Genomic DNA, 13,175 nt, shown 5'->3' on the forward strand with positions numbered 1-13,175 from the left:
ACATGAGTTTTTCCATTTAACACGCTTTAACATGTTAAACCAAAGATCATGAATACCCCTACTAAAGTAGTGAGCGAAAAAGATGAGATGTTTTGGATGGGGTAGCGGGTCAAGTAAAGGATTTATACTGTACGATTTTTATAATACGTTATATATTCTGGAGTTAATGATCTAAAATTTCACCAGAAATTAGTTTTAGGAATGAAGATGGGTCAGGAAATACCAGAAATCAGAAAAGTTTATGGAATTAGGGAAAGAGTTGTGGATTGAGGGAAAAGGAGATTAAATGTTGAAGGGAATAATGATAAAATGAACAAATAATGAATCTGAAAACCGAATATGATAGTTCGGTGGAAAGGATACAGAAGAGTTTGGTATCAAAATAATCTGCAATGATTAACCTAACACAGATATAGTTATAACACACAGGAAAAAAAGGAGTATTAATCTTGAGGACATGAGGAAGGGAAATGAGAAGACAGAATATAAGAGTATGAATAGAATTAAAATTAAATACTAGGGAAGATTTAAGAGAAAATATCACATCTATAATCTATATCCTAAAAAAAAAAATTAAAAATTGAATATGAATTTAATTAAGATCTACAAAGTAATAAAATGTAAAAGCTAACAATATAAATTTCCAACTAGAATAAAAATGACAGAAAAAAAAAAAAATTAAAAATTTGAAAAGACATGATCTATATCACTCAAAGCTATCCAAATGATCTTTTTTATTGATACGTCGAGATCGGTACCCTTTCTACAGCAAACCTTACCCAACTTACCTCTAGAAATCGGATCACCTCGGCAGGGTCATCATTATTTGGGGGATGAACCGCGAATGACAAATTGCAGTTTCCTTTACTAGGCGATTTTCGTTACGAAACGCCAGGTCCTCGACCCTGAACTTTACACCCAGAACTGCCCAAAGTTTTCTCTCAGACAAAGCTCGTTTTGTTATGTTCTATCACAATAAAATTCAGTTAGCTAGACAGATTAGATGTGACATGATGATCTGACGGTCTTGTCTCAAAGAACGCTAACAAAGCAAATGATAACTTAATAAATAATTCCTTTGATTTGTAAGGTAATTTTAGGGACTAAAGGAATAAGCACATAAACTTTTTCAATGTAAAAGTTCCCTTGAAGGTGAGGAAGTAAAATTAAACCTCAAGAAAAAAAAGAAGCTAGGATAATTTATATGATAGCCGAGAAAGAAGCTTAAAAATAAAGGTTATCTTCATAATAATAATTAATAAATAATAAATAAAATAAACACAAATTATAGTTGTTTTAAAACAAATTAATATTTGGTAAGAAAATAAAGCAACCTACCCAACTAAATCAGTAATTAATTTATGGAAGTTACGCGGAATTTCGTAGCGTGTACATGGTACAATGTTAGTGCTTTTAGTGTTCATATTCAGGCTGGAAAATCTGAAAAATAAAAATAAAACGGAATTTCCCATAAAAAGTCACAAAATCCATAAATAATTTCCAAACGAACATTATAAATTAATTACCTTATAATAAATAATTTCCGATAATCATAACAAAGATATGGATTGTTATGCAGTACACTAAGTGAATATAAAAATAATCCATCTAAATGGTGATAACGGAAGGCGGGCTCCCCATCGCGACAGCTCTCGTACCATTCTGAAATACCACTGTCCTCAACTAATATAACTTTCACATTGTTTCGACTAAGAACACTGTCCAGCCACATATTCGGGTTTTCACTCACTTTTTCTATTTCTAGATCGTCCAAGGGATCCCAAACCTGCAAAAGATTTTTTTTTAAGTATTTATTTTAACCATAAGGTAATATAAATATAAATATAGATAATAACGTATTCCTAAACCAACCTTTCATTGATAATAATAACGTTTATATAATATTTTCTTTCATTAATGTCTCTCTTGATTTGTACGAAGTAAAGTTGATTATTACAATGTTTTTCTCTGTTGTTCTACAATGTTGTTCTCTGACGCAATAGTGATGGTTTAAATAATTATAAGTGATGTAATCAAGTAACAAAACAAGGGCTATGGTTTATTATGATCAGACAAAAAAACATAAAATGTGGTACATTTTCGAAGAAATTATGACTCGTTTTCTTAGGGGTAAGGTCTTAGTCTAAAGTCTTTTTAGTTGACAACTTCACTATCGTAGAATTGGGTTACTTTACTCCTTAGGAGATATTTTGTCCCATTAACGTTAAAGTTTCGTGTTGTTGACTATGACATATCAGTGATAGTAAAAGGCGCAGAAGAACTGGGAGTGAAAGATGTGAAAGACACCTTCCGAATGGGAGTAGCAAAGATCAATTGAAAAATAATCCTAGGTTTCAGGTTTTTTTTACTTTTTCCTCCTGTTATTCTCCGTTAAACAATACACCTCAAACTTTTGTAACTAGGTTGATACTTCTGAAAATATAAAGTTATGGGTAGTTTCTTTATTGTTTAAGTTTTATCTGTGATTAAAAAACCAGTGGCAGTTTTAATTATTAATCCCTTTCTTAGTTACGATTCCAGAAAAAGAGACCGCGTGTAACTACACCAGAAATTAGAGGTTTTTTTGCTTTAGTAAACCAGTCTTTTTTTTTGTGTTCCAAAATCTTTCAATGCTGATGTTTATTATATGATTATTTTTAATTTTTAACATTCTTTAATACCTTAGTAATTTCAAATTTATTAAAATAATATATTTATAATGTTTGTAAATTTTGGCCTAGATTTGTATTGAATATATATGTCTGCAATGATACATTTTGTCTTATTTCACTATGCTAGTATTTCAAGAGAAAATGTATATTAAGTTTGAAAAAAAGATATATAAGTCTTTTTCAGAAAATTTTCAAACAAAAATATATATTTATGTTTATTTTGCTCTTGTATGTTTTTACTTATTAATTTTTTCGATTACAATAGCCCTGAATTGCACCATATATTTCATATTTCCAGGTGTTAATGATGAATTTTAGAAAATGGTGCAAAATCTCGCATAAAATTTGCTCCACATTAGGAGGAAAAATAATAATAATAAATACAAAGATATAAAAATAGTGTTAACTAGCGGTCTTTCTTGTATTTTTCAGAATATTAAAGAGTCCAATATGGTGCAAAGTAACCCTATTTTACGGTACCACAGATGATTCATTAAAATTTATGGAAAATGTTTTTAAAAATGTACAGTCTTTTTTAGATTAAAAAAAATTGAATAAAGCCTAGAACACACACGTTGACAGATTAAGCGGTTTTGGTTTTAGAAACAAGTATTTAGCACTTGGCTATAATTATTGATAATCACAGAAATACAGGATAAATCGCGTTTCGTAATAGGGGACGGCGGAACACGGGACCAGGAGAGAAAAAAAAGGAACTGTTCCGAGGAATGTGGGATGGGAAGAAGTAATTTTCAAATTATACCTTTGACAAATCAATACTTAAATTTTAACCCAGAAGAGGTGTATCCGCGAGCATATCTCTTACAATTATTAAATATTTACTGTATCTCGTCATTGAATCATTGTTTTAACTATCCCTTCTATTGAGCTGGTACTTGGATTCATACTAACACTATAGTTGTGTGTAAAAGTTTGTTTACGTTTTGATTGGCAATTGAATTTTTCATAAATATAAGCCATGAGTGTTCAGGCATGTTTTCTCTCATAGTCAGCTTTTGTAGAACATTTTTTGCTTGTGTTTCTTTGTCAAAGTCACCCTTTGTTCAAGCTAGGAGTGTTCAGGTATGTTTTCTCTCATAGTCAGCCTTTGTTGAACATTTTTTGCTTGTGTGTCTCTATCAAAGTCACCCTTCCTTCAACATTTTTTCCCAATTAATAGCTGTCTTAGAACTGCTATTGTATTACTATCATCATCAGTCATGATAAAAATATTTTGGAACTTGGATTACAAAAACATTCAAATTACAAAAAAATCTGTTATTCACAAATGAGTTTACTAAATTCAAAATGAAAGATACTATTTTACGATTAAATCAGTTTCTTGCAAGTAACTTCAAATCGAAAAATAAGATTGAAAATTTAAACTTAATTGAATTTATTAAGTCCAGCTATGTGAATACTATTCCCATGTCATTGTTAATAATGTTAGTATTATAAAGCTAAAAACAAATATGCATCAACAGCTTTACTTTTTTGATTTATTTACAAATAAAACTTAACAATTATTTTATTTATAAATGTATTTGTTATTTTATCACTCCAAGAATAATTATAAAGTGGAGTAATAATGTTAACCAAAAGTGAAATGATTTCAGGAACAAAAGTAGTTCAAAATAGAGCAGCAGAACTCTAAAGTGAGGAAATAGCTCAAAGGACAAGTTTTGTTTAGAAAAAATAAAGCCAACTTCTGCCAGGTGAATATTAATGCAATTGATGCATGAATGAACGATGTATGAATGAAACTACATTCTAAACAAGTAGTAGTTAAATTAATTTAATTAAAACTTTGAAAATCAAAAATGATGTGTTTAAAATATTAACTTTAATATACGTTTTCATGGGTTACACAAATTAAATTTAAGCATGCACCGCTTAGATTAATTTGTGTTAATCCATTATTCTAATACTTCATAACATATTAGACTATATATCATCATCATTTAAGCATTCTGTGTGGAAATAAAAATTTCATTTGACAGTGTGAAATAAATAAATACATACTTTAATGTATGCTTAAAATAACCTACTTTTGTTACATAAGATGATAGAATATGTCTAAATTTTATCATCAATTTTTCTAGTGTATCTGATTCCCTTGGATAAATCAATAGGACTTCAACTTCAACTGGTTGTATAAATACATGAGAAGGGGTAGTGTTAATTTTTGATGGTGTCGTTTCATGACTAGGGTTTAATAAACCATCTTCACTACTTTGAGGAGGTCTAATGTTGTTATATGGCCAGCACTTGTGGCTGCTATCTGAAACATGGATAAAAACTAATATTACTAATATTTCTTAGCAATCAGCTATCGATCTGATAACATGTTAATATGTATTGCTGAAGCAACTATCTTTATAATTAAATATTAATAAAACTTTTTTTTTTATCTGAAAAAGGTATATAAGTTTAATGGGGTGAAAAAATAATGAATTGCTTAACAAATGATCAGCGCTTAACCAATATATAAATGTCCAAGAGGTATATCGAGATAAAGATGGAGTTTAATATTACATTGTTGATTAGGTGTTTGATGGAGGTCAGTAGTGGCAGCCATTGGCAAAAATTATTGAAAGTATTAACATTCAACCTCCATTAGGCCTTATAATTAAAAATTATTTATTAATTGCTAAACAATCACCCTTGATATTTGAGCTATTTGGTAACTAGTTGGTCAATATAAAAAGATAATAAGACAATTGTGAATCAACTAATAACCTGGACACTATATTATGGAAGGTTTTATGTGAACAAATTAATCGTTATTTGCATAATGTATCATACATCCAGAATGAAAAGGTACAAATCAAAATTTCTAATGTAAAAATTTTAATAGTTGCATCCTTATCATTCCAAAGTGTAGCCTTCCCTCAAATATCAGACCATACCAATAGAAAAGCTTTCAAAATAACAGCTTTTTGGTTTTTGTTTTGCTTTTTATTCATTTTTTCAAACTCATTTATATGTTTTTAAAATTTATGTATTAGTTTTTTAACCTTATTTATTTTTTAAACTGATCTACCTGCTGCAACTGTTGTAGCTTTGATTTTTTTTTTTTTTTTTTATTCCTATTTAATGATAAATTCTTTTAATTTTTGTAACGATCAAATGTGTATTGCAGTTCACTAGAGAGGGGAGGTATGATTGAATGAATAGGTAAATTGTAATGTGGCTTATGCAAGACGAAGAATGAGGAAAACTAATATATATGGGGAAAAAATAGAATAAAATTATCAAAGAGAAAAAAACAATACTAAAAATATATTGTATTTAGTATATAGATAATTATTGTCTGAAAAAGGAAAAGGTAGAAAAAAAAATTGTTTTTGTATCATGTTGATATATGTAGTTTATATATGTCCAATCATGATGTATTGATGAGTATGCTGTATATAGTAGCAACCCTATGTATTTGGGCAGCATGGCCACATAAAGCATTTTTCTCAAACTTAACCTATATCTAAAGTTTGTTAAAAAAAAAATCTTTGTAGAACTTAGCCTGTGTCTGATGTTTGTTCCAACAAAAATACATTTCATGAGTTGTGATCCTTTCATTCTTGATGTGTAATATATGAATTTGTGGTTTCATTTCATTCATTAATTGTATGATTTAAAACCATTTGTCTGATAAAAAAAATAAATATATTTTTAAAAAGTGCATATATTTTCCTGACTCATAATTGCCTAAGACATTTTTTCTTGGTTTCCATCTTCACTTTCTATTTTATAATAACTCATTTAGTTGATGTTAATCACTTTTCGAAACTTGAATACTGAAGTTCTTATGTTTTGCTGACTGACTTTTCCTTACAAATTTCAGAACTAATTTTCCTTCATAGAAGATTTGAAAACTTCAATTAGTCATTCTTTACTCAAAATCAGTTGTGTTCAACATTGGTCATACCCCTCTGTGATTGAAAAAATCCTTTAACAGAATGGGCATCGAAAAATGTTTCTAAACTATAGTTTGAGAACCTCACCTATGAGGATTAATGAACAGTATATTGCTATTTGATACTCTCAGTTCTCATTGCATTGCATATACCTGTAGTACAATTATGAACTGATTTGTATATGCATCTATCATGTACTCTGACTATGGCGAAATGGTTTGAGTAGATACAAATACTTATTTGTTTATTTAAAATAAATTTATCTTTCAATTGATTTAATTTTCAAGCTAAAGAAACAAAATGTGCATATGAAGAGAGAAGGTAGGTAAGGAAAAAAACATTTTTTCTCAGTAGATTCAAACAGGTAGGAGCATTTATTTTTATGTCAAGGTTGAACCACTCACCAAAAAAGGTATAATAGTACATAATAATAAAAAATAGCTCAAAATGGATTGAAATGGATTATAAAATAATTTTGATGCGACTGTTACTTAATTTTAATAGTTTAGGTTGATATATTTATATTTAAGGAAAGGTGTCAAGGAACATACTAGTGTTACTTGTAATATCCTTTTTAACTTGAAAGCTTAATAATTAAATTTATATATTTTAATGTTACTATTTCATCTGCCATAACCTTTCAGACTAACATTGTACATTATCAAATGTTAATTTTTATTTTGTATAGTGTTTCTTTATCTTCAGTTTTTTAGATCATTATTTTTTAGACTGGCCAGGATATGTAATAATACATAAAATATGATAGTATGACAATTTACAAAATTTTTAAAAAATCAACAAAAGGAAAAGTATTCTGTAGTTAATGATTAACGAAATATTAAAAAAAAATAATAATGAACTAACTAAATTGAAGTTCAAATTGTAAAATTCATAACAAACTATGTATAAATGTTTAATGATGGCGAGCATTTGTCTGGAGCTTCATAAAAGATGAAATAAAGACATTTGAAGTATGTTGGTTTATTAATTGGAAACTTCCTCCAGAATATCAAAATGAATATAACAGAACCCCATTTCACTGGCTCAGGCTAAACTATCTTCTCGAATTAACCTAATAACCCAAAACTTGACTCAAGATGAGGAATGGAATGGTATCATTTGTGATGGCCATCCAAAACTGATGGTATATTCCTTGACCCCAAAAAGTTAATAGAGCTCTTATTGTAATAAATAAAGTATGAGAAGCTTAAAATTAATTAGTTTGTTTAAATTAATCTATGTATAAAATGTTTACACAAGCTATAAGGTATTTTTTCATGACATTACCTCCAAATATTTTTCTTACTGCAAACATAATACTTATGAGTAAGGTAAGAGAAACACTTAAAACTATAAACGACTTGGGTAAGTATATTTTCTGACTGTAGGCAACAGATATTCTTCGAGGATAATCTGAAAATATTTGACCTAAATTAGATAATAATTACATTAAAATAATACCAAGTTAACAAAGGTGTTTGATTAGATGTAGGAAAAACAGAATAGCTACACACCTGGAGAAAGATAAACAGTTTCTGTATAAATCATACAGCATTCATGGTATGCAGGAGATATCTGTGAATTAGAAAATATCATTTTATCAATAAATATTGAAAATAAAAGGAAATAAGTTTTTTGTTTTAATTAAATATTGAATTGTATTATGAATAAATTGCATACATATACATTACATAAAGTTAAGCTGTATTGAGAACTAATTCCTATTTTCATTGTTTAACTTATAAAAGTTAGTAAAAGGTTAATGAAAATAATAAAAAAAGATAAAAATTCTTCATTGATTGTTATGGTTTTGGTAAACCTTTACATTTAATGACTTCCATAAGTTGATTTAAAATGGATTCAACCAGATTTTTTGTGTTATAAGAGGTATTCTTACTCCTTTCTTCTAGTAAACCTTTTTTCAAATCTTCCTTGTTGAGTATATAAGTTTCCTTATTTTTTACCTGAAGGTATTCAATAACATTGATATTAGGTAATTATGTAGGGTTTTTTTAAGCACTTTAGGACGACTGAATATCAGCAATTCTTTGACGAATGTGCTATATGTTTCAAAACGTTATCCTGGTAAAACATCATAATAAATCATAGTAATTTTTCAATTACTACTTAATGTTCAATTTTTACTCTTTTTTTCTAAAATTATTTCTCAAATTTCTACATATGATTGTTTATCCATGTTAACACCATTAAAATACAAGCTGCCAGCACTAATTGCTGACGTACAACCCCCTACCATTGCACTATTACCTTAATGTTTTACAGAGGACAGAAGATTTTCATTTTTCTCCACACAAAAGAACATTCATCAGACTCAAATAATATCAAATTTAGATTTGTCTGTAAATAGGACTCTGTTCGAGAATGTTAAAAATATTTTTCAAATATTCTTCAGCAAATTTTTCTGCTGATAAAGGTTTTTTTCTAGCAACCCTTTCCTTAAATTTATATTTTTTGAGAATGAACATTCTCTGCATTGCAATTTCACATACATATTTAGGGATTTTTCTTTACATGATTCAAAATCCACCACTCATCTGCGATTGTAGTTTTTTTTTTACATACTCATACTAAACATAAACATAATGAGTTGATAGTTGACCTAAGATTATAGGAGAAGATGATTTGGAGTGCGGTCAGTGAAGAACACAAATGAGTAATGGGCACTAATAAATAAATAAATAAGTTTTTACTTATTTGGGTCCTTCACTAACTGCACCACCAATCATCTTCTCCTCATAAACATAAACATAATAGATTTCATTGAGAACTTTTTCATTTCTCCAAAATCTTTCTGTAATCTGCTGAACTATTGAATGACTTCTCCGAATCATTCCAACAAACCGCCTGATTAACGTTTTCCTTGTTATGGTGGTTAATAATCTGTTGATACTTGTTTATAGTTGAATGGGCTACCATCAGCTTAAACACTATAAAATATGAATTAAAACCAAAAGAATGATTCCTTCGGAGTCTACAAGCATAAATGGCAAAGAATAAATGATTCCAAATGTCATTACAAGTTAAACATTAGTATGTATCATTTTCATTTTGTTGTACCTTTTGCTGCATTTTTTACTTTAACTCACAATTATTTGTTGTAAATATTTAATTTTTATTGATCTTCTTATTAAGATGAATTAAATATTTATTTGATCATAAAAATACATTAAATTTTGATTTACTTTGATAATTTGGGGAATAAAATAAGGTTGAAATATTGTTCTTTAGGTTTATCAATGTCACATATATTTATCTCATATATATTTTATTAAACTGACTTATCGGTTACTTTAATACTTTAAAGTGTCCTTATAAATATAATTTGTTTAAAGTAATAATGCTGAAAAACAGAAACACAATCTTTCATCACATTGAAAACTACCAGACCAACTAATTACGTTACCAATGAGGGGTTACTGGGTCACTGGGCTGTAACTTTAATGAAAAACGAATTTAATTGGAATGTAAATGAGTTTAAATTTAGAATAGGAATTACTTTGGTTATTTTACTTTAGTTGGCAGCAATTTGATTTTTTTCATATATATTTATATTGTGTAATATTACATTCTGTCTTATATTTATAGGCAAAGGTAATAGGGATCATATAGCTCATTCACACCATGTTTACAAATACATGAATTAAATAATAACAAAATAAGAAATAGAAGAAGAAAAAATAAATAAAAATTATAATAATAATACTAAAAAAAATTTAATAAATAAAAACAAAATTACACTCAAAGTAAAATAATATCTTGAACATAATCATTCCTATTTAAAATATTTACATTCAGCCTGGGGAACTCTGAACTGAGCTTTTCTACCCACTTATGGAGGAAAGAGCAGGACTATGGAGATCCTGAGGCTTCTCTCTTAACCTTGACACTGGTATTAAAAGCCAGCGGAGGATGACTGAGGGCACTAGCCGCAGAGATTAAGGACTTAAATGGAGAATCTTGCCATTGGTAGAACTCTATTATAATTATTTACAATAGGTCCCTGGTTTACTGCCATTTCAACCTTTGACTCCTCAATTGTAGAGATGGGTAATGCAGGATAAGAATTGTGGTAGGGGATTAGGATGATAAGTAAGTTTCTCATGGAATGTGATTAATTTGGATTTAATAAGTTCTGATTGAAATGGGATATTAAGGTCATAAAGTAGGGTATTGTTGGTTACATAGTAAGGAACATTGACTATTGTTCAAAGGGCTTGGGATTAAAAGGATTGAAATAGCAGGTTTTAGCTGTCTCCCCACAGCTCTTGTTGGCAGCACTAAATTTTGGGATTAATTAAAACAACTTGAGCTAAATAAAAAAATTAAACAAAAACAAATAGTTCAATGTAATATAATAAAAAAATTAAATTACAACTCACCCTGGCACAGTAATAAATAGTATCTGAACTATTTTCAGTGTTGTATATTTTTAATTCTTCAGTGGGCTGAAAAAAGATTTTTAATTAATTATTATGGCATGATATATTTTCATATATATAAAATCTACTTCATACATTTACAGTGAAAAATACTGAATGGAGTTAATTTATTAAATTACTTTGTTAATTAAAAAAATAATGGTCAGCTACCAAATATAAGAAGTTTGCTATACCAAGTTCCAAGTTGCTATAGAAATGTAGATTCTGGATAAGCTAAAGTTTGACACTCTTTACAAGATCGAAAGAAAAGTGCTGTGAAAAATGTATGAATATCTATGTCTGCAAGATAGAGGTTGACACATTAGGAAATACAGGAATGTTTAAAATTTAAATAATCATGCGTGTCTGTCTGACACTTAAAAATAAATGGGCTGTGGCGGTACTGTCAGGTTAATCAGAGTTTTTTTTTACTAATTTCACATAAAAAGAAATCTGTACAACTGCAACCCATTAGGTTCTTGATAAGGTACTAGAAAGAGGCCTCAGGATAACTTGAGGCCGGCCGTTGTAGCCAAAAGGGTTGAAGTGTCACTTTTACAACCTCAAGCCTGTTCAATTCCAGCCTCAGTGGGTTGACTTTTGTATTGTGGTGGCACTACAAAATAAAAAGATGACCTGCCCACTCATATTGGCTGGTTACCTATAGGATAATTTATAATCCTTTTATCTTTTTTTCTCTCTCATCAGTTATATCCATCAAAATTCAGGAATAGATTCATTTGTTGTCATACACTGAAGTTGTAAAACCTGTACAATATTAATTCCCAGGAAACTTTTTGCTTAATCCAACAGCAATACTTTAGAATAAAGAATAATTATATGATATAAAATTAAGTAATAATATAGAATTGTATCTTTAACATACATTTTCCCATTGCAAATTTCTTATTTCCACACTGGAACAAGGATTTATGTCTCCTCGGCAAGTGATATTGCAATGTGCTGAAAGAACGTCTACTGTTAATGAGCTTGAAGCTATTTCACCTGACATCGTAATACTCAATGAATGCCTGTGGAAATAATATTAATATTAATAATATTGATATTACATGTTTAGAATAGAAATTGAACATTTTTGAATATGTTTTTTAACAGTTTATTATGTAACTTCTCATTACAAAAAAATATAGATTATTTTTAAACTAAACTTGTTTATTTAAATTATGATTTTAGTTTTTATTTTAAATACTTCATTGCTTTCAATAATAGCAGTTCGTTTTTGTTACAAAGTTAAATCATATATGATATGATGTTTCTATATCGTTATTTATATTACTTATTTAATCAGGAACACCAGTAAACATGTTAACTTTACTTTTTCACCCTTTTAATTTTCTTTGTGTATAATTCATGATTAATATTTGTTTATTTATCTTATTATTTTTTTATTTTATTTCATTAATTTAATTTTTATTACAATTGTGATTCGGAAACTACTAAATAATATTTTGTCTGCTGTTATCATATATATATAGCTAAAAGTATGACATGATATTCTTTCATGATACATTTTCCTGGTCCAATGAACAAACAGTACAACAACTCATACATTACAGGTAATAAAAAAATTAAATTGCATTTAATGCATTTAATTTCCTAAGTTAGTAAAAATCTATCTTTAATAATTGTTGGAAAATTGGTTTTTAGGTAGCATGTACGGAATGCTGCTATCAAAAGTTAGGTCTGGAAATTTATTTTCTGCATAGGCCTATATGTCAAAAACTTAATAAGTGATTTAAAAAATAGTTTTGTTCACATATTACTTATCCACCCATACCTCGCTAAAACTCAACCACAGTTTATAAACACAGTATGTATTTCACACCCCTTTTCCCCCCTTAGACTACTCCTATGACAAGTAGATTGCGACACGCTTATAAGATAAAAATTAGATCTTATTTACAGAAAAGTTGCCCACCCCTGATATATTGTAATATGCACCCCTGCGTGGAGTCCCAGGAGCCAGTGGACAGCAAGGAGAAGTTGGGTCCCTCTGTCGCAAATGCGGCAGAGAGTCTGAAACACCAGCGCATGTGCTGGGAAAATGCCCCAACAACTCCCTCCTTATAACACGCCGGCACCACAGGTTCAAAAAAGAATTGATGAAGTTCCTTGAAAGAAAAGACTTC

At 28.9% G+C, this 13,175-nt stretch overlaps 1 protein-coding gene across 7 annotated transcripts in view; it reads right to left on the minus strand.

Moving 5' to 3' along the window:
* LOC106680078 (uncharacterized) overlaps window positions 1-13,175 on the minus strand; it is a 280,185-nt gene that overhangs the window by 7,766 nt on the left and 259,244 nt on the right. For all 7 annotated transcript variants that reach the window (XM_014419552.2, XM_014419547.2, XM_014419550.2 and 4 more), the window contains 7 exons: window positions 11,912-12,056; window positions 10,987-11,052; window positions 8,101-8,161; window positions 7,874-7,999; window positions 4,721-4,953; window positions 1,527-1,786; window positions 1,339-1,440 (listed from right to left, as the gene is read on the minus strand). In XM_014419552.2, the coding sequence (XP_014275038.1) occupies window positions 1,339-1,440; window positions 1,527-1,786; window positions 4,721-4,953; window positions 7,874-7,999; window positions 8,101-8,161; window positions 10,987-11,052; window positions 11,912-12,056 (993 nt within the window). The remainder of the gene's footprint in view (window positions 1-1,338; window positions 1,441-1,526; window positions 1,787-4,720; window positions 4,954-7,873; window positions 8,000-8,100; window positions 8,162-10,986; window positions 11,053-11,911; window positions 12,057-13,175) is intronic.

The sequence above is a fragment of the Halyomorpha halys genome, unplaced genomic scaffold (assembly GCF_000696795.3).
Source record: "Halyomorpha halys isolate HHAL.00 unplaced genomic scaffold, Hhal_1.1 Scaffold241.1, whole genome shotgun sequence".
In the NCBI taxonomy this organism is placed as follows: domain Eukaryota; kingdom Metazoa; phylum Arthropoda; class Insecta; order Hemiptera; family Pentatomidae; genus Halyomorpha; species Halyomorpha halys.